General features: G+C 44.8%; 1 protein-coding gene across 1 annotated transcript in view; it reads right to left on the reverse strand.

Annotated features, from left to right (window-relative positions):
• The window catches only part of LOC311128783 (cilia- and flagella-associated protein 65-like), a gene marked incomplete at both ends in the record, with an annotated part of 38,743 nt that extends 21,133 nt beyond the window's left edge, over positions 1-17,610 (reverse strand). Inside the window, 9 exons of the mRNA XM_084161025.1 lie at positions 415-612; positions 2,909-3,177; positions 5,599-5,821; positions 6,460-6,584; positions 6,746-6,945; positions 8,166-8,332; positions 11,816-11,918; positions 17,034-17,218; positions 17,536-17,610. Of these exons, the coding sequence (XP_084017151.1) occupies positions 415-612; positions 2,909-3,177; positions 5,599-5,821; positions 6,460-6,584; positions 6,746-6,945; positions 8,166-8,332; positions 11,816-11,918; positions 17,034-17,218; positions 17,536-17,610 (1,545 nt within the window). The remainder of the gene's footprint in view (positions 1-414; positions 613-2,908; positions 3,178-5,598; positions 5,822-6,459; positions 6,585-6,745; positions 6,946-8,165; positions 8,333-11,815; positions 11,919-17,033; positions 17,219-17,535) is intronic.
• Positions 17,611-22,144: the final 4,534 nt, after the last annotated feature.

Here is a 22,144-nt window from a genome sequence, read left to right on the forward strand (position 1 = left end):
CTGTAAGTCGCTCTGGATAAGAGCGTCTGCTAAATGACAAAAAAAAAGCTACGAAGATCCAGACTCCTGCATATGTAAAGGACGAGTACCACTTCCTCCTGATTCGCATCGTACCCGAGGCTCTAAAACCAGGACTTCTAAATACATTTAAAAAATATGCCATTTAGCAGACGCTTTTATCCAAGGCGACTTACAGTCATGCGTGCATACATTTTTTACGTATGGGTGGTCCCCGGGGATTCGAACCCACTACCCTGGCGTTACAAGCGCTGTGCTATACCAATTGAGCTACAGAGGACTTCTGCCTTTCTTGCAAACACACATGACCGACCCACCTGAAGCGTCTCATTCAGTTGTGCCACTGAAAATCTAGCTATGCGGCAGCGCAAGTGGAGGTGTGAGTGAGTTCCGTACCTCTTGTAAAAGCAGAGCCCCGTCCCGGTCCACCTGTATCTTGCCTTCCGCCAACATGGCACTGACTACATCAGGAGGGCAGCAGGTGAGTCCCCGGGCCAGGTGCTGCCGGTACATGACCAGGTGTCTGGGGTGAAGGATGGCTGGTTTCAGCTGCTCAGAGTGACAGGTCCCTATCAGGTCCAGGAACAGAGGCTCCTGAACAGGGAAGAAACTAATTAGCGATTGTTAGTATAGTATAGTATGTGTTGGTTTGTATAGTATGTGTTGGTTTGTATAGTATGTGTTGGTTTGTATAGTATGTGTTAGTATAGTATAGTATGTGTTGGTTTGTATAGTATGTGTTGGTTTGTATAGTATGTGTTAGTATAGTATAGTATGTGTTGGTTTGTATAGTATGTGTTGGTTTGTATAGTATGTGTTAGTATAGTATAGTATGTGTTGGTTTGTATAGTATGTGTTGGTTTGTATAGTATGTGTTAGTATAGTATAGTATGTGTTGGTTTGTATAGTATGTGTTGGTTTGTATAGTATGTGTTGGTTTGTATAGTATGTGTTAGTATAGTATAGTATGTGTTGGTTTGTATAGTATGTGTTGGTTTGTATAGTATGTGTTGGTTTGTATAGTATGTGTTGGTTTGTATAGTATGTGTTAGTATAGTATAGTATGTGTTGGTTTGTATAGTATGTGTTGGTTTGTATAGTATGTGTTAGTATAGTATAGTATGTGTTGGTTTGTATAGTATGTGTTGGTTTGTATAGTATGTGTTAGTATAGTATAGTATGTGTTGGTTTGAATAGTATGTGTTGGTTTGTATAGTATGTGTTAGTATAGTATAGTATGTGTTGGTTTGTATAGTATGTGTTGGTTTGTATAGTATGTGTTGGTTTGTATAGTATGTGTTAGTATAGTATAGTATGTGTTGGTTTGTATAGTATGTGTTGGTTTGTATAGTATGTGTTGGTTTGTATAGTATGTGTTGGTTTGTATAGTATGTGTTAGTATAGTATAGTATGTGTTGGTTTGTATAGTATGTGTTGGTTTGTATATTATGTGTTAGTATAGTATAGTATGTGTTGGTTTGTATAGTATGTGTTGGTTTGTATATTATGTGTTAGTATAGTATAGTATGTGTTGGTTTGTATAGTATGTGTTGGTTTGTATAGTATGTGTTAGTATAGTATAGTATGTGTTGGTTTGTATAGTATGTGTTGGTTTGTATAGTATGTGTTAGTATAGTATAGTATGTGTTGGTTTGTATAGTATGTGTTGGTTTGTATAGTATGTGTTGGTTTGTATAGTATGTGTTAGTATAGTATAGTATGTGTTGGTTTGTATAGTATGTGTTGGTTTGTATAGTATGTGTTAGTATAGTATAGTATGTGTTGGTTTGTATAGTATGTGTTGGTTTGTATAGTATGTGTTAGTATAGTATAGTATGTGTTGGTTTGTATAGTATGTGTTAGTATAGTATAGTATGTGTTGGTTTGTATAGTATGTGTTAGTATAGTATAGTATGTGTTGGTTTGTATAGTATGTGTTAGTATAGTATAGTATGTGTTGGTTTGTATAGTATGTGTTGGTTTGTATAGTATGTGTTAGTATAGTATAGTATGTGTTAGTATAGTATAGTATGTGTTGGTTTGTATAGTATGTGTTGGTTTGTATAGTATGTGTTGGTTTGTATAGTATGTGTTGGTTTGTATAGTATGTGTTAGTATAGTATAGTATGTGTTGGTTTGTATAGTATGTGTTGGTTTGTATAGTATGTGTTGGTTTGTATAGTATGTGTTGGTTTGTATAGTATGTGTTAGTATAGTATAGTATGTGTTGGTTTGTATAGTATGTGTTGGTTTGTATAGTATGTGTTAGTATAGTATAGTATGTGTTGGTTTGTATAGTATGTGTTGGTTTGTATAGTATGTGTTAGTATAGTATAGTATGTGTTGGTTTGTATAGTATGTGTTGGTTTGTATAGTATGTGTTAGTATAGTATAGTATGTGTTGGTTTGTATAGTATGTGTTGGTTTGTATAGTATGTGTTGGTTTGTATAGTATGTGTTAGTATAGTATAGTATGTGTTGGTTTGTATAGTATGTGTTGGTTTGTATAGTATGTGTTAGTATAGTATAGTATGTGTTGGTTTGTATAGTATGTGTTGGTTTGTATAGTATGTGTTAGTATAGTATAGTATGTGTTGGTTTGTATAGTATGTGTTGGTTTGTATAGTATGTGTTAGTATAGTATAGTATGTGTTGGTTTGTATAGTATGTGTTGGTTTGTAGTCTTAAAGCTAACGGCTTTCTCATGTTCATTCTGAACGAGACGTGGAAGTGCAGCAATGCAGACCTAGATAATGTCCCTCACAAAGCGCCACACATTCAACATATGCTACATATTGAAAAGCAATGACTGAATTGAACTGGTGCTGCATTAACCTAAAAGTCTCCTGTAGGCTATAAGACATCAGCCCTCTGATCCCCAGACCCTCACCCTGTGTAGCAGCAGGCAGACAATCCTCCTGTGGTGTCCCATGGGGTGGTGTGGTCTGAAGAGCAGGCGTAGGCTCCGGTGGCTGTTGGGCGGCAGGGTACCACAGGCTGGCTCTAGGGTGAAGACGCTATAACCTGTGGCATCCAAGTCAAACTGGTACTGGGCATCCACAGAGGAGGAGTTGATGATGTCCACGGTAAGCATGGCCTCCTCACCCTCATCCACACAGCCAAAGTCCAGCACGCAGGAGGACAGGGACACCTGAGGACCTGCAGAGGAGGAGGAGGAGGGAGGATCAAGATGGAGGAGACAGGGACACCTGAGGACCTGCAGAGGAGGAGGAGGAGGGAGGATCAAGATGGAGGAGACAGGGACACCTGAAGACCTGCAGAGGAGTAGGAGGAGGGAGGATCAAGATGGAGGAGACAGGGACACCTGAGGACCTGCAGAGGTGGAGGAGGGAGGATCAAGATGGAGGAGACAGGGACACCTGAAGACCTGCAGAGGAGGAGGAGGAGGGAGGATCAAGATGGAGGAGACAGGGACACCTGAAGACCTGTAGAGGAGGAGGAGGAGGGAGGATCAAGATGGAGGAGACAGGGACACCTGAAGACCTGTAGAGGAGGAGGAGGAGGGAGGATCAAGATGGAGGAGACAGGGACACCTGAGGACCTGCAGAGGAGGAGGAGGGAGGATCAAGATGGAGGAGACAGGGACACCTGAAGACCTGCAGAGGAGGAGGAGGAGGGAGGATCAAGATGGAGGAGACAGGGACACCTGAAGACCTGCAGAGGAGGAGGAGGAGGGAGGATCAAGATGGAGGAGACAGGGACACCTGAAGACCTGTAGAGGAGGAGGAGGAGGGAGGATCAAGATGGAGGAGACAGGGACACCTGAAGACCTGTAGAGGAGGAGGAGGAGGGAGAATCAAGATGGAGGAGACAGGGACACCTGAAGACCTGCAGAGGAGGAGGAGGAGGGAGGATCAAGATGGAGGAGACAGGGACACCTGAAGACCTGTAGAGGAGGAGGAGGGAGGATCAAGATGGAGGAGACAGGGACACCTGAAGACCTGTAGAGGAGGAGGAGGAGGGAGGATCAAGATGGAGGAAACAGGGACACCTGAAGACCTGTAGAGGAAGAGGAGGAGGAGGGAGGATCAAGATGGAGGAGAAAGGGACACCTGAGGACCTGCAGAGGAGGAGGAGGAGGGAGGATCAAGATGGAGGAGACAGGGACACCTGAAGACCTGTAGAGGAGGAGGAGGAGGGAGGATCAAGATGGAGGAGACAGGGACACCTGAGGACCTGCAGAGGAGGAGGAGGGAGGATCAAGATGGAGGAGACAGGGACACCTGAAGACCTGCAGAGGAGGAGGAGGAGGGAGGATCAAGATGGAGGAGACAGGGACACCTGAAGACCTGCAGAGGAGGAGGAGGAGGGAGGATCAAGATGGAGGAGACAGGGACACCTGAAGACCTGTAGAGGAGGAGGAGGAGGGAGGATCAAGATGGAGGAGACAGGGACACCTGAGGACCTGCAGAGGAGGAGGAGGAGGGAGGATCAAGATGGAGGAGACAGGGACACCTGAAGACCTGTAGAGGAGGAGGAGGAGGGAGGATCAAGATGGAGGAGACAGGGACACCTGAAGACCTGTAGAGGAGGAGGAGGAGGGAGGATCAAGATGGAGGAGACAGGGACACCTGAAGACCTGCAGAGGAGGAGGGGGGAGGATCAAGATGGAGGAGACAGGGACACCTGAGGACCTGCAGAGGAGGAGGAGGAGGGAGGATCAAGATGGAGGAAACAGGGACACCTGAAGACCTGTAGAGGAGGAGGAGGAGGGAGGATCAAGATGGAGGAGACAGGGACACCTGAAGACCTGTAGAGGAGGAGGAGGAGGGAGGATCAAGATGGAGGAGACAGGGACACCTGAAGACCTGTAGAGGAGGAGGAGGGAGGATCAAGATGGAGGAGACAGGGACACCTGAAGACCTGTAGAGGAGGAGGAGGGAGGATCAAGATGGAGGAGACAGGGACACCTGAAGACCTGTAGAGGAGGAGGAGGGAGGATCAAGATGGAGGAGACAGGGACACCTGAAGACCTGCAGAGGAGGAGGAGGAGGGAGGATCATGATGGAGGAGACAGGGACACCTGAAGACCTGCAGAGGAGGAGGAGGAGGGAGGATCAAGATGGAGGAGACAGGGACACCTGAGGACCTGCAGAGGAGGAGGAGGAGGAGGGAGGATCAAGATGGAGGAGACAGGGACACCTGAAGACCTGTAGAGGAGGAGGAGGAGGGAGGATCAAGATGGAGGAGACAGGGACACCTGAAGACCTGCAGAGGAGGAGGAGGAGGGAGGATCAAGATGGAGGAGACAGGGACACCTGAAGACCTGTAGAGGAGGAGGAGGAGGGAGGATCAAGATGGAGGAAACAGGGACACCTGAAGACTTGTAACAGGCTGATGTGGAGAGAGAGTGACTTGTAACAGGCTGATGTGGAAAGAGAGTGACTTGTAACAGGCTGATGTAGAGAGAGAGTGACTTGTAACAGGTGTTCAACCCATGGGCCCTGTGGTTCAGGGGCAAGACCACAGTAATGTGCCACAGAATCTGGCGCCTCGGATGAAGGCTGTAGTAATCTCACATCCACCATGCTTCATATTGCTTACTGTACTGTACTGTACCTATGCAGGTGCCGGTGACTTTGAGCAGGGTTCTGCTGAGCGCCCCAGGGCAGGTCAGAGACAGGTAGTCCACAGTGGTGCTGTCCACAGTCACAGGAGAGAACAACACAGCTACCCTGATGGAGGTACGAGGGGCCACCTCTCCCTTCAGGACCCCACACTGGAACACTGACTCTGACAACGCCGGACGCTGCATCCTGGACAGACTAAAGGAAGTTGTTATCTGGTAGGAAATTAAAGGGGGAGAGGGGGGAGAGAGAGAGAGAGAGGGAGGGAGAGAGAGAGAGAGGGAGAGAGAGAGAGAGAGAGAGAGAGAGAGAGAGAGAGAGAGACCACAAAAAGAGAGAAAGTGTGAAGTTGATGAAGAAATGTTCCCATGTAGGCTAATGATGATGATCTCTGTTTGAAGAAGCTAGGAGGAAGGAACTCACTGAGGGTGGATTGAGAATCAGAAGCTAGGAGGAAGGAACTCACTGAGGGTGGATTGAGAATCAGAAGCTAGGAGGAAGGAACTCACTGAGGGTGGATTGAGAATCAGAAGCTAGGAGGAAGGAACTCACTGAGGGTGGATTGAGAATCAGAAGCTAGGAGGAAGGAACTCACTGAGGGTGGATTGAGAATCAGAAGCTAGGAGGAAGGAACTCACTGAGGGTGGATTGAGAATCAGAATCTAGGAGGAAGGAACTCACTGAGGGTGTATTGAGAATCAGAAGCTAGGAGGAAGGAACTCACTGAGGGTGGATTGAGAATCAGAAGCTAGGAGGAAGGAACTCACTGAGGATGGATTGAGAATCAGAATCTAGGAGGAAGGAACTCACTGAGGGTGTATTGAGAATCAGAAGCTAGGAGGAAGGAACTCACTGAGGATGGATTGAGAATCTCAAAGTGTCTTTCCATGGTGCAACCGACAGGCACATTGCCAAACTCCAGAACCTTACATCCTTCCTCCTGACCCGGGGCACTGATCTGAAGGAACGGGTACTTTGCTGTGGAAAAGATAAATACATTACCATACAATAAATATATGGGCCATGTTCTGAAATATATACATTTGGTCCAGAACACACAACTGAAACACTTTGCGTTATCCTCGCTTGATAGTCGTTTAATGTTCTTGGCTTGATCAATCAATATATCTATCACTCACACAGGCCCTTTAGGAGCACAGTGCAGCTGTTCTCTCCCTCGTCCCCGAAGGCACAGCTAGCCTCCACCTGGTAGACCAACGCCTCCTGTGGTCTGAAGAGCACCGTGACTCTACACTCCTGACCCGGCTCCAGCGCCCCGCTCTCTGGACACAGCTGGAAGGGAGAGGGCACCTCCCACTGGAAACCTGTCTGCAGTTTACTGAGAGGAGAGAGAAACACAGTAAATGACAGAACCTACCATTGATCAATACTTTGATAACAGTGAGTGTATCAAGGTCTACTGACAGACTGGAAGCACAGCATGTGTGTTGATGATGGGTGGGTGTGGCACTAGAACCACTAGTTAGATGTGGATCATCATTACAGGCTTACCCACAGTGTATCCATGGTTACCTGAGGGATGGATTAAACTGGCAACAAGACAACCTTTATTTCCCTCTGCCAACCTACCTTTAACCACTACTAACCAACCTACCTTTAACCAATATTAACCAACCTACCTTTAACCAATATTAACCAACCTACATTTACCACTATTAACCAACTCACCTTTAAACCACTATTAACCAACCTACCTTTAACCACTATTAACCAACCTACCTTTAACCAATATTAACCAACCTACCTTTACCACTATTAACCAACTCACCTTTAACCACTATTAACCAACCTACCTTTAACCACTATTAACCAACCTACCTTTAACCAATATTAACCAACCTACCTTTAACCAATATTAACCAACCTACCTTTACCACTATTAAACAACTCACCTTTAACCACTATTAACCAACCTACCTTTAGCCAATATTAACCAACCTACCTTTAACCACTATTAACCAAATTACCTTTAAACCACTATTAACCAACCTACCTTTAACCACTATTAACCAACCTACCTTTAACCAATATTAACCAACCTACCTTTAACCACTATTAACCAACCCACCTTTAACCACTATTAACCAACCTACCTTTAACCACTATTAACCAACCCACCTTTAACCACTATTAACCAACCCACATTTAACCACTATTAACCAACCTACCTTTAACCAATATTAACCAATCCACCTTTAACCACTATTAACCAACCTACCTTTAACCACTATTAACCAACCTACCTTTAACCAATATTAACCAACCCACCTTTAACCACTATTAACCAATCCACCTTTAACCACTATTAACCAACCTACCTTTAACCACTATTAACCAATCCACCTTTAACCACTATTAACCAATCCACCTTTAACCACTATTAACCAACCTACCTTTAACCACTATTAACCAATCCACCTTTAACCACTATTAACCAATCCACCTTTAACCACTATTAACCAATCCACCTTTAACCACTATTAACCAACCTACCTTTAACCACTATTAACCAATATGATAATAGAGAGTGTAGCTTGCCTGGCGTTGCGGAACATGAAGGTGGTCTGTGATTGGTGGAGAACAGCACAGGAGGGCAGGAGGACAGACTCAGGTACGTCCAGAGCGTGGCGAGGGATGGTCGCCCTTAGCGACACCTGGAACAACCCATCCTTACTCTGGAACTCTATGGTGTCCTGGTAGTCACACTGCTCAACATACAACACACACACAGTCTGGATTACACATGTTATTACCAGGCCAGTGTCCAGTCTGGATTATACATGTTATTACCAGGCCAGTGTCCAGTCTGGATTATACATGTTATTACCAGGCCAGTGTCCAGTCTGGATTATACATGTTATTACCAGGCCAGTGTCCAGTCTGGATTACACATGTTATTACCAGGCCAGTGTCCAGTCTGGATTATACATGTTATTACCAGGCCAGTGTCCAGTCTGGATTACACATGTTATTACCAGGCCAGTGTCCAGTCTGGATTATACATGTTATTACCAGGCCAGTGTCCAGTCTGGATTATACATGTTATTACCAGGCCAGTGTCCAGTCTGGATTATACATGTTATTACCAGGCCAGTGTCCAGTCTGGATTATACATGTGTTATTACCAGGCCAGTGTCCAGTCTGGATTATACATATGTTATTACCAGGCCAGTGTCCAGTCTGGATTATACATGTTATTACCAGGCCAGTGTCCAGTCTGGATTACACATGTTATTACCAGGCCAGTGTCCAGTCTGGATTATACATGTGTTATTACCAGGCCAGTGTCCAGTCTGGATTATACATGTTATTACCAGGCCAGTGTCCAGTCTGGATTATACATGTTATTACCAGGCCAGTGTCCAGTCTGGATTATACATGTGTTATTACCAGGCCAGTGTCCAGTCTGGATTATACATGTTATTACCAGGCCAGTGTCCAGTCTGGATTATACATGTTATTACCAGGCCAGTGTCCAGTCTGGATTATACATGTGTTATTACCAGGCCAGTGTCCAGTCTGGATTACACATGTTATTACCAGGCCAGTGTCCAGTCTGGATTATACATGTTATTACCAGGCCAGTGTCCAGTCTGGATTATACATGTTATTACCAGGCCAGTGTCCAGTCTGGATTATACATGTGTTATTACCAGGCCAGTGTCCAGTCTGGATTACACATGTTATTACCAGGCCAGTGTCCAGTCTGGATTATACATGTTATTACCAGGCCAGTGTCCAGTCTGGATTATACATGTTATTACCAGGCCAGTGTCCAGTCTGGATTATACATGTTATTACCAGGCCAGTGTCCAGTCTGGATTATACATGTGTTATTACCAGGCCAGTGTCCAGTCTGGATTATACATGTTATTACCAGGCCAGTGTCCAGTCTGGATTACACATGTTATTACCAGGCCAGTGTCCAGTCTGGATTATACATGTTATTACCAGGCCAGTGTCCAGTCTGGATTATACATGTGTTATTACCAGGCCAGTGTCCAGTCTGGATTATACATGTTATTACCAGGCCAGTGTCCAGTCTGGATTACACATGTTATTACCAGGCCAGTGTCCAGTCTGGATTATACATGTGTTATTACCAGGCCAGTGTCCAGTCTGGATTATACATGTTATTACCAGGCCAGTCCCCAGTCTGGATTATACATGTTATTACCAGGCCAGTGTCCAGTCTGGATTATACATGTTATTACCAGGCCAGTGTCCAGTCTGGATTATACATGTTATTACCAGGCCAGTGTCCAGTCTGGATTATACATGTTATTACCAGGCCAGTGTCCAGTCTGGATTATACATGTTATTACCAGGCCAGTGTCCAGTCTGGATTATACATGTTATTACCAGGCCAGTGTCCAGTCTGGATTATAATAATAATAATAATAATATAATATGCCATTTAGCAGACGCTTTTATCCAAAGCGACTTACAGTCATGCGTGCATACATTTTTTTTTTTGTGTATGGGTGGTCCCGGGGATCGAACCCACTACCTTGGCGTTACAAGCGCCGTGCTCTACCAGCTGAGCTACAGACATGTGTTATTGAACACATAACATGTGTTATTACCAGGCCAGTGTCCAGTCTGGATTATACATGTGTTATTACCAGGCCAGTGTCCAGTCTGGATTATACATGTTATTACCAGGCCAGTGTCCAGTCTGGATTATACATGTTATTACCTGGCCAGTGTCCAGTCTGGATTATACACGTTATTACCAGGCCAGTGTCCAGTCTGGATTATACATGTGTTATTACCAGGCCAGTGTCCAGTCTGGATTATACATGTGTTATTACCAGGCCAGTGTCCAGTCTGGATTATACATGTTATTACCAGGCCTGTGTCCAGTCTGGATTATACATGTTATTACCAGGCCAGTGTCCAGTCTGGATTATACATGTTATTACCAGGCCAGTGTCCAGTCTGGATTATACATGTGTTATTACCAGGCCAGTGTCCAGTCTGGATTATACATGTGTTATTACCAGGCCAGTGTCCAGTCTGGATTATACATGTGTTATTACCAGGCCAGTGTCCAGTCTGGATTATACATGTTATTACCAGGCCAGTGTCCAGTCTGGATTATACATGTTATTACCAGGCCAGTGTCCAGTCTGGATTATACATGTGTTATTACCAGGCCAGTGTCCAGTCTGGATTATACATGTGTTATTACCAGGCCAGTGTCCAGTCTGGATTATACATGTTATTACCAGGCCTGTGTCCAGTCTGGATTATACATGTTATTACCAGGCCAGTGTCCAGTCTGGATTATACATGTTATTACCAGGCCAGTGTCCAGTCTGGATTATACATGTTATTACCAGGCCAGTGTCCAGTCTGGATTATACATGTGTTATTACCAGGCCAGTGTCCAGTCTGGATTATACATGTGTTATTACCAGGCCAGTGTCCAGTCTGGATTATACATGTGTTATTACCAGGCCAGTGTCCAGTCTGGATTATACATGTGTTATTACCAGGCCAGTGTCCAGTCTGGATTATACATGTTATTACCAGGCCAGTGTCCAGTCTGGATTATACATGTTATTACCAGGCCAGTGTCCAGTCTGGATTATACATGTTATTACCAGGCCAGTGTCCAGTCTGGATTATACATGTGTTATTACCAGGACCCCAAGTCCCGAGCTCTGCTGGTCGGCTACTGCTTAGCAACCTAGTAGTGCCTAAAGCCCTGGTCTGCCCTAGAAAGCCTATGTAAATTACAATCGGCAGAATAGGAAAACACATTTTGGGGGACTGCCGTTTTGGGGTTTAAAATTAATTAATTATGATCAAGTTCGATCCCCAAGGTGAATTATTTTAAAGTTCGCTACAAATCGAGATATTTAATGAAATAGTGATCCATTCTGACTACTACATTTGTCGTCACACAGGACCACGTGCTGACACAGACCAATCACGGGCCGGCAGGCTACGGGGAGGCTCTCTCAGGCAGGATGAAAACGACTACATCGACCATGATCCTTTGCCACTTTCACCGTGATCCGTAGCAATTTTTTTGGTGCCATTCAGCCCCATTCAGCAATTTGCTGTGCTTCAAATTCAAATACTTCCGGCTTCATGCGCCATTGGGAGTTTTCCATAGGAATACGTGGATTACGTCAGCGCTATCACTATCCAATGGTTTTAATGTCTACGGTTATTACCCTGTCAAGGGGGCGGAATGTAACAGGAAGAGAGAAACATGTTCCGGGACTCAGAGTGATGATCTGAGGAAACAGGGTGGTGAAGAACTTTGACACAGGAGGCCTGAGAAAGACAAACAAAATGTTACTAAACATTATGCTGTTCCATCAAACATCAAAGAAGATGTACAGCGCCTTCGGAGAGTATTCAGACACCTTGACTTTTTCCACATTTTGTTAGGTCACAACCTTATTCTAAAATTGATTAAATCATTTTTTTCTCCCCTCATCAATCTACACACAATACCACATAATGACAAAGCAAAAACAGGTTTTTAGAAATTTTAGCAAATGTATTAAAAATAAATAACGGAAATATGACATTTACATAAGTATTCAGACCCTTTACTCAGTACTTTGTTGAAGCACCTTTGGCAGCGATTACAGCCTTGAAGCTTCTTGGGTATGACGCTACAAGCTTGGCACACCTGTATTTGGGGAGTTTCTCCCAGATCCTCTCAAGCTCTGTCAGGTTGGATGGGGAGCGTTGCTGCACAGCTATTTTCAGGTCTCTCCAGAGATTTTCGATCGGGTTCAAGTCCGGGCTCTGGCTGGGCCACTCAAGGACATTCAGAGACTTGTCCCGAAGCCACTCCTGCGTTATCTTGGCTGTGTGCTTAGGGTCGTTGTCCTGTTGAAAGGTGAACCTTCACCCCTGACTGAGATCCTGAGTGCTCTGGAGCAGGTTTTTATCAAGGATCTCTCTGTACTTTGCTCCGTCCATCTTTCCCTCGATCCTGACTAGTCTCCCAGTCCCTGCCGCTGAAAAACATCCCCAGAGCATGATGCTGCCACCACCATGCTTCACCGTAGGGATGGTGACAGGTTTCCTCCAGACGTGACACTTGGCATTCACACCAAAGAGTTCAATCTTGGTTTCATCAGACCAGAGAATCTATTTCTCATGGTCTGAGAGTCTTTAGGTGACTTTTGGCAAACTCCAAGCGGGCTGTCATGCACCTTTTACTGAGGAGTGGCTTCCGTCTACCATAAAGGCCTGATTGGTGGAGTGCTGCAGAGATGGTTGTCCTTCTGGAAGGTTCTCCCATCTCCACAGAGGAACTCTAGAGCTCTGTCAGAGTGACCATCGGGTACTTGGTCACCTCCCTGACCAAGGCCCTTCTCCCCCGATTGCTCAGTTTGTCCAGGCGGCCAGCTCTAGGAAGAGTCTTGGAGGTTCCAAACTTCTTCCATTTAAGAGTGATGGAGGCCACTGTGTTCTTGGGGAACTTCAATGCCGCATATATTTTTTGCCACCCTTCCCCAGATCTGTGCCTCGACACAATCCTGTCTCGGAGCGCTACGGAAAATTCCTTCGACCTCCTGGCTTGGTTTTTGCTCTGACATGCACTGTCAACTGTGGGACCTTATATAGACGGGTGTGTGCCTTTCCAAATCATGTCCAATCAATTGAATTTACCACATGTGGACTCCAATCAAATTGTAGAAACATCTCAAGGATGATCAATGGAAACAGGATGCACCTGAGCTCAATTTCGAGTCTCATAGTAAAGGGTCTGAATACTTATGTAAATAAGGTTTTTCTGTTTTTTATTTTTAATAAATGTGCGAACATTTCTAAAAACCTGTTTTCGCTTTGTCATTATGGGGTATTGTGTGTATATTGCTGGGGATTATTTTATTTAATCAATTTTAGAATAAGGCTGTAACGTAACAAAATGTGGAAAAAGTCAAGGGGTCTGAATACTCTCCGGATGCACCGTACATACAGCACCCTCCGTAATTATATTTTGTTGTTTTAGCTCTGTACTCCAGCACTTTGAAATGATACAATGACTAGGAGGTTAAAGTGCAGACTGTCAGCTTTAAATTTGAGGGTATTTTCATCCATATCGGGTGAATCATTTAGAAATTACAGCACTTTTTGTACATAGTCCTCCCATTTTAGGGGACCAAAAGTATTGGGACAAATTCACTTATGTGTATTAAAGTAGTCAAAAGTTTAGTATTTGGTCCCATACAGTATTCTTAGCACGCAATGACTACATCGAGCTTGTGACTCTACAAACTTGTTGGATGCATTTGCTTTTTGTTTTGGTTGTGTTTCAGATTATTTGCCCAATAGACATGAATGGATAGTAAATAATGTATTGTGTCATTTTGGAGTCACTTTTATTGTAAACAAGAATAGAATATGTTTCTAAACACTTCTACATTCATGTGGATGCTACCATGGTTACGGATAGTCCTGAATGAATCGTGAATAATGATGAGTGAGAAAGTTACAGACGCACAAATATCATACCCACAAGACCCCCAGTGCTTTTGGTCCCCTAAAAGTGCTGTAATTTCTATGATTCACTGGATATGGATGAAAATACCCTCATATTAAAGCGGACAGTCTACACTTTAACCTCATAGTCGTTGTATCATTTCAAATCCAAAGTGCTGGAGTACAGAGCCAAAACAAAACAAAAATGGTCACTGTCCCAATAATTATGGAGAGCACTGTATATGTAATTTCAACATGATATCATGGGAAAACTCTCAATATATTACAGTCAATGGGAAATGATGAGTGTCACAAGGTTGACGTTTTCCTGTCTCTCTCTCTCTCTCTCTCTCTCTCTCTCTCTCTCTCTCTCTCTCTCTCTCTCTCTCTCTCTCCCCCTCCACCCTATCCCTTCTTTCACCCCCTGCACCCTACCCCTCTCTCACCCTCTTCATTGCCCTCTCCCCTCTCTCCCCCTTCTCTCTCACCCTCCTCCCCCACCATTCTCTCTCCCTCCTCCTTTCCCTGCCTACCCCAACTCTCATCCATCTTTCCTTCCTCTCTATCCCCTCCCTCCCTCCCTCCCTCCCTCCCTCCCTCCCTCCTCTCATCTCTATTTCTCCCTCCTCTCTCTCCCCCATCCCTCCTTCACCCTCTCTCCCCCATCTCTCTACCCATCTCTCCTCCCCCCTCCATTCTCTCCCTGCCTCCCCCTCCTCTCATCTCTTTCTCTCCCTCCTCTCTCCCACTGACAGGCCGACAGACAGACAGACAGACAGACAGGCAGGTCGACAGACAGACAGGCCGACAGACAAACAGACAGACAGGCAGGCCGGCAGGTAGTGATGGGGGAAAATAATCTTTACAGTCACACTATATATACAAAAGCATTTGGACACCCCTTCAAATGAGTGGATTAGGCTATTTCAGCCACACCCGTTGCTGACAGGTGTATAAAAATCGAGCACACCACCATGCAATCTCCATAGACAAACATTAGCAGTAGAATGGCCTGTACTGAAGAGCTCAGTGACTTTCAGCGTGGCACCGTCATAGGATGCCACTTTTCCAACAAGTCAGTTCATCAAATTTCGGCCCTGCTAGAGCTGCCCCGGTCAACTGTAAGTGCTGTTATTGTGAAGTGGAAATGTCTAGGAGCAACAATGGCTCAGCTGCGAAGTGGTAGGCCACACAAGCTCACAGAACGGGACAACCGAGTGCTGAAGCGCGTAGTGCATAAAAATTGTCTGTCCTCGGTTGCAACACTCACTACCGAGTTCCAAACTGCCTCTGGAATGCCAAGCGTCGGCTGGAGTGGTGTAAAGCTCGCCGCCATTGGACTCTGGAGCGATGAATCCTGCTTCACCATCTGGCAGTCCGATGGACGAATCTGGGTTTGGTGGATGCCAGGAGAATGCTAGCTGCCCCAATGTATAGTGCCAACTGTAAAGTTTGGTGGAGGAGGAATAATGGTCTGGGGCTGTTTTTCATGGTTCGGGCTAGGCCCCGTAGTTCCAGTGAAGGGAAATCTTAACGCTACAGCATACAATGACATTCTAGATGATTCTGTGCTTCCAACTTTGTGGCAACAGTTTGGGGAAGGCCATTTCCTGTTTCAGCATGACATTGCCCCCGTGCACAAAGCGAGGTCCATACAGAAATGGTTTGTCGAGATCGGTGTGGAAGAACTTGACTGGCCTGCCAGAGCCCTGACCTCAACTCCATCAAACACCTTTGGGATGAATTGGAACACCGACTGCAAGCCAGGCCTAATCGCCCAACATCAGTGCCCGACTTCACTAATTATCTTGTGGCTGAATGGATGCAAGTCCCCCCAGCAATGTTCCAACATCTAGTGGAAAGCCTTCCCAGAGGAGTGGAGGCTGTTATAGCAGCAAAGGGGGAACCAACTCCATATTAATGCCCATGATTTTGGAATGAGATGTTCGAAGAGCAGGTGTCCACATACCTGTCTGTCTGTCTCTCTGTCTGTGAGTGGATATGTCTGTCTGTCTGTGAGTTTATACGTCTGCCTGCCTGTCTGTCTCTGTGTCTGTCTGTCTGTCTGTGAGTTTATATGTTTGTCTGTTTGCCTGCCTGTCTCTCTGTCTGTCTCTGGGTGGATATGTCTGTCTGTGAGTCTTTCACCAATTTACCCATTGCAGCTCTATCACCAACTTTTTCGCCCTGAATGTTCCAATACCCTTGATGCATATCTATGCATCAATATCCTGTCTGTGGAGGTGGGAAAGTGGAGAGAGAGTTGGAGATGGGAGAGAGAGAGAGAGAGAGAGAGAGAGACAGAGAGAGAGAGAGAGAGAGAGAGAGAGAGACAGAGACAGAGAGAGACATGTCTACGATGCCTTTCTCTATGCGTCCATATTGTGATGCTAATCTTCCCCAATTGACTGCAATGTATTGACATAAGCGTCAACACTGCGACACTCATCTTTTCACATTGACTGCAATTTATTGACATAAGATTAAATTGGTTGACGCTTATCTTTTCCCATTGAACCCAATGTATTGAGATAAATATCTGCTACTGTGCCATTTAATATTTTTGCAAAAAACGTGCCAGGAATTAACCCTGTAACCACGAAGAATTAACCCTGTAACTAGGCGGAATTAACCCTGTAACCAGGCGGAATTAACCCTGTAACCACTCGGAATTAACCCTGTAACCACTCGGAATTAACCCTGTAACCACTCGGAATTAACCCTGTAACCACGCGGAATTAATGCATCAAAAAATGATGTTAATCATAATACGTTACATTTCTAGAGAGAAACTCTGAAATCTTGTTGAGCATTTAGTGCACTACTTCTGGGTTAATGTTGGGCTCTGGCCCCATGGGGCTCTGGCCAAAAGTAGTGCACTACATAGGGAACAGGGTGCCATTTCAGACTCAACTCTAGAGAAATAATCCCTGACACCAGACTCACCTGAAGCGTAGTTTCTGTAGTTTCCCACGGATGTTCTTCAGCAGCAGGGTCTTAGTGAACTCCCCTCCCAGCTCCCAGTCCTCCCACTTCAGCTCTTCCCAGGTCTCCACCCCCAGGAAGCAGCTACGCTGGGAGGACATCTTCCTCTGGGCATTCCTTGACCGCTGCAGGGCTCGGCCTGGGCCCTGGGGGGCACAGAGAGGGAGATAACTGCAGACGTTACACTGCAATAACTCAGTAAAATGGGGATCTCCTGGCAAGAGGCAAAAGCCTCTCGGCAGAATAAGACTGACTTGGATGCCATACCCAAGGGGGCCAAAAGGACTATGTCGCTCAGATAAATGGACCAAGAATAAGCAAGCCTGCTACACACAGTGCTGACTAATGATGGGGAAGGACTGTGTCCCTACATGTTGTGTGTGCATATTGCCACCAGAGGGGGCTGTTTGACTAGCTTTTATTTAAAAGCATCGTCAGCAAGAGCTGAACTACTACTTCCTACCTTTTCATCTTTACCACAAGTGGCTGTCCAGAGGAGGCCAGAGCCCAGAGGGTTCCCTGGAACCTCGGCCAACATCTCTGGGGAGAAAAACATAATGAACATCACCCATAATGCACAGGTAAGAAGTTATTCTACATAGGCTATTAAAATCAATTAATAGAAGCTGATGTACAACCCAAGCTCACCATAACTGTTGTATTCACTGTCATTTGAATAATACAAAAATAAGATGAATGTTTTTTTTGTTTTTGTTTTTAAATACACTCATTATAAGTACTCTATGGATTCCTGTCGACATTCAGATGTACAAAAAAAACTATGATAATGTTTCTTCCTTATCATCATCAAAAGAAAACAGCCTGTGGATTTATGCCCCGTCATTCATTCCCCGTCATTCATTCCCTTGCATTTTCTATATGACTAGGCAAGTCGTCATGGGGGGGGGGGGGGGAATAAGCAGTAGGAGTGATTAATGTTACTTATGCAATCTGTCCATATTTCTATAGCTAATGACTGCAACTTGCTGATTGGTCAAACCACAAGGTATAAACCACCCTATTTTACTAGGTCATTCTGCTGATATTACAAAACCAACAAATTGTTGGCAAACACTCAAGCCAATACCATTTGTATATTTTCACCACAAGCTTGTTAGCTAGACGAATAGCAGCACATAAAATCCAGAGTGGCTATGAGTGTAGCCTAACTTAGCAGGCGGAAAAGGAAGCTAGGTTGAATTAGCTGTATCAAATATGATATATTCTATTGACAAGATGGCAAAAATGACCGCCCTAACAATTGAAATACATGTCCTCAATGATTGGAGCAAAGATGATGGATATATTGACAAGATACACTACCGTTCAAAAGTTTGGGGTCACTTAGAAATGTCCTCGTTTTCGAAAGAAAAGCAATTTTTTTTGTCCATTAAAATAACATCAAATTGATCAGAAGTACAGTGTAGACATAGTTAATGTTGTAAATGGCTATTGTAGCTGGAAACAGCTGATTTTTAATGGAATATCTACATAGGTGTACAGAGGTCCATTATCAGCAAACATCAGTCCTGTGTTCCAATGGCACGTTGTGTTTGCAAATCCAAATTTATCATTTTAAAAGGCTAATTGATCATTAGAAAACCCTTTTGCAATTATGTTAGCACAGCTGAAAACTCTTGTGCTAATTAAAGAAGCAATAAAACTGGCCTTCTTGAGACTCGTTGAGTATCTGGAGTATCAGCAATTGTGGGTTCGATTACAGGCTCAAAATGGCCAGAAACAAATAACTTTCTTCTGAAACTCATCAGTCTATTCTTGTTCTGAGAAATGAAGGCTATTCCATTCGAGAAATTGCCTAAAAACTGAAGATCTCGTACAACGCTGTGTACTACTCCCTTCACAGAACAGCGCAAACTGGCTCTAGCCAGAATAGAAAGAGGAGTGGGAGGCCCCGGTGCACAACTGATCGAGAGGACAAATACATTACAGTGTCTAGTTTGAGAAACAGACGCCTCACAGGTCCTCAACTGGCAGCTTCATTAAATAGTACCCGCAAAACACCAGTCTCAACGTCAACAGTGAAGAGGCGACTCCGGGACGCTGACCTTCTAGGCAGAGTTGCAAAGAAAAAGCCATACCTCAGACTGCCCATCTTAATCTTTTATTTTTATTGGCCAGTCTGAGATATGGCTTTTTCTTTGCAAATGTTCTTTGGATTGGTGGATATATCTCATTATTGTAATCCTTTTTTGGAATATTCGATGAGGGTTGTTGACGTCAACCGCCTGTATTCAATGGAGAGATCCTTTGCTACTAGCCTCATGTCATGAATATGCATATCCATCTAGTGACAACTCCGATATAACATTATTTTCTCTCAAAGTTATTTATTTATTTATTTATTTAACCTTTATTTAACCAGGTAAGCCAGTTGAGAACAAATTCTCATTTACAACTGCGACCTGGCCAAGATAAAGCAAAGCAGTGCGATAAAAACAACAACACAAAGTTACATATGGGGTAAACAAAACATAAAGTCAAAAATACAACAGAAAATATATATACAGTGTGTGCAAATGTAGCAAGTTATGGAGGTAAGGCAATAAATATGCCATAGTGCAAAATAGTTACAATTTCGTATTAACACTGGAATGATAGATGTGCAAAAGATGATGTGCAAATAGAAATACTGGGGTGCAAATTAGCAAAATAAATAACAATATGGGGATGAAGTAGTTGGGTGGGCTAATTTCAGAATGGCTGTGTACAGGTGCAGTGATCGGCAAGCTGCTCTGACAACTGACGCTTAAAGTTAGTGAGGGAGATAAGAGTCTCCAGCTTCAGATATTTTTGCAGTTCGTTCCAGTCATTGGCAGCAGAGAACTGGAAGGAATGGCGGCCAAAGGAGGTGTTGGCTTTGGGGATGACCAGTGAGATATACCTGCTGGAGCGCTGACTACGGGTGGTTGTTGCTATGGTGACCAGTGAGCTAAGATAAGACGGGGATTTGCCTAGCAGTGATTTATAGATGACCTGGAGCCAGTGGGTTTGGCGACGAATATGTAGTGAGGGCCAGCCAACAAGAGCGTACAGGTCACAATGGTGGGTAGTATATGGGGCTTTGGTGACAAAACGGATGGCACTGTGATAGACTACATCCAATTTGCTGAGTAGAGTGTTGGAGGCTATTTTGTAAATGACATTGCCAAAGTCAAGGATCGGTAGGATAGTCAGTTTTACGAGGGCATGTTTGGCAGCATGAGTGAAGGAGGCTTTGTTGCGAAATAGGAAGCTGATTCTATATCTAACTTTTGATTGGAGATGCTTAATGTGAGTCTGGAAGGAGAGTTTACAGGCTAACCAGACACCTAGGTATTTGTAGTTGTCCACATACTCTAGGTCAGACCCGCCAAGAGGGGTTGATTCTAGTCAGGTGGGCGGGTGCAAGCAGCGTTCGGTTGAAGAGCATGCATTTAGTTTTACTAGTGTTTAAGAGCAGTTGGAGGCTACGGAAGGAGTGTTGTATGGCGTTGAAGCTTGTTTGGAGGTTTGTTAACATAGCGTCCAATGAAGGGCCAGATGTATATAAAATGGTGTCGTCCGCATAGAGGTGGATCCGAGTGTCACCAGCAGCAAGAGCTACATCATTGATACACACAGAGAATAGAGTCGGCCCGAGAATTGAACCCTGTGGCACCCCCATAGAGACGGCCAGAGGTCCAGACAACAGGCCCTCCGATTTAACACATTGAACTCTATCTGAGAAGTAGTTGGTGAACCAGGCGAGGCAGTCATTAGAGAAACCAAGGCTATTTAGTCTGCCAATAAGAATGCGGTGGTTGACAGAGTCGAAAGCCTTGGCCAGGTCGATGAAGACGGGTGCACAGTACTGTCTTTTATCGATCACGGTTATAATATCGTTTAGGACCTTGAGCGTGGCTGAGGTGCACCCATGACCAGCTCGGAAACCGGATTGCATAGCGGAGAAGGTACGGTGGGATTCGAAATGGTCGGTGATCTGTTTGTTAACTTGGCTTTCAAATACTTTCGAAAGGCAGGGCAGGATGGATATAGGTCTGTAAAAGTTTGGATCTAGAGTGTCACCCCCTTTGAAGATGGGGATGACCGCGGCAGCTTTCCAATCTCTGGGGATCTCAGACGTTATGAAAGAGAGGTTGAACAGGCTAGTAATAGGGGTTGCGACAATTTCGGCGGCTAGTTTTAGAAAGAAAGGGTCCAGATTGTCTAGCCCAGCTGATTTGTAGGGGTCCAGATTTTTCAGCTCTTTCAGAACATCAGCTGTCTGAATTTGTGTGAAGGAGAAGCGGGGGGGGGGTATGGGCAAGTTGCAGCGGAGGGTGCAGAGCTGGTGGCCGGGGTAGTGGTAGCCAGGTGGAAAGCATGGCCAGCCGTAGCAAAATGCTTGTTGAAATTCACGATTATTGTAGATTTATCGGTGGTGACAGTGTTTCCTAGCCTCAGTGCAGTGGGCAGTTGGGAGGAGGTGCTCTTATTTTCCATGGACTTTACACTGTCCCAAAACTTTTTGGAGTTAGTGCTACAGGATGCACATTTCTGTTTGAAAACGCTAGCCTTTGCTTTCCTAACTGATTGTGTATATTGGTTCCTGACTTCCCTAAAAAGGGGACTGTTCGATGCTAATGCAGTACGCTACAGGATGTTTTTGTGCTGGTCAAGGGCAGTCAAGTCTGAGGAGAACCAGGGGCTATATCTGTTCTTAGTTCTGAATTTTTTGAATGGGGCATGCTTATTTAAGATTGAGAGGAAAGTACTTTTAAAGACCAACCAGGCATCCTCTACTGACGGAATGAGGTCAATATCCATCCAGGATATCCGGGCCAGGTCAATTAGAAAGGCCTGCTCGGTAAAGTGTTTTAGGGAGCGTTTGACAGTGATGAGGGGTGGTCGTTTGACCGCGGACCCATTACGGACGCAGTCAATAAGGCAGTGATCGCTGAGATCCTGGTTGAAGACAGCGGAGGTGTATTTAGAGGGTAAATTTGTCAGGATGATATCTATGAGAGAGTGGGTGGGGTTATATCCTTCCTGTTTGGCCCTGTCCGGGGGTTTCTTCGGATGGGGCCACAGTG

This window comes from Coregonus lavaretus (assembly GCF_964263955.1).
Source record: "Coregonus lavaretus genome assembly, chromosome: 5".
NCBI classification, from domain to species: Eukaryota; Metazoa; Chordata; class Actinopteri; order Salmoniformes; family Salmonidae; genus Coregonus; species Coregonus lavaretus.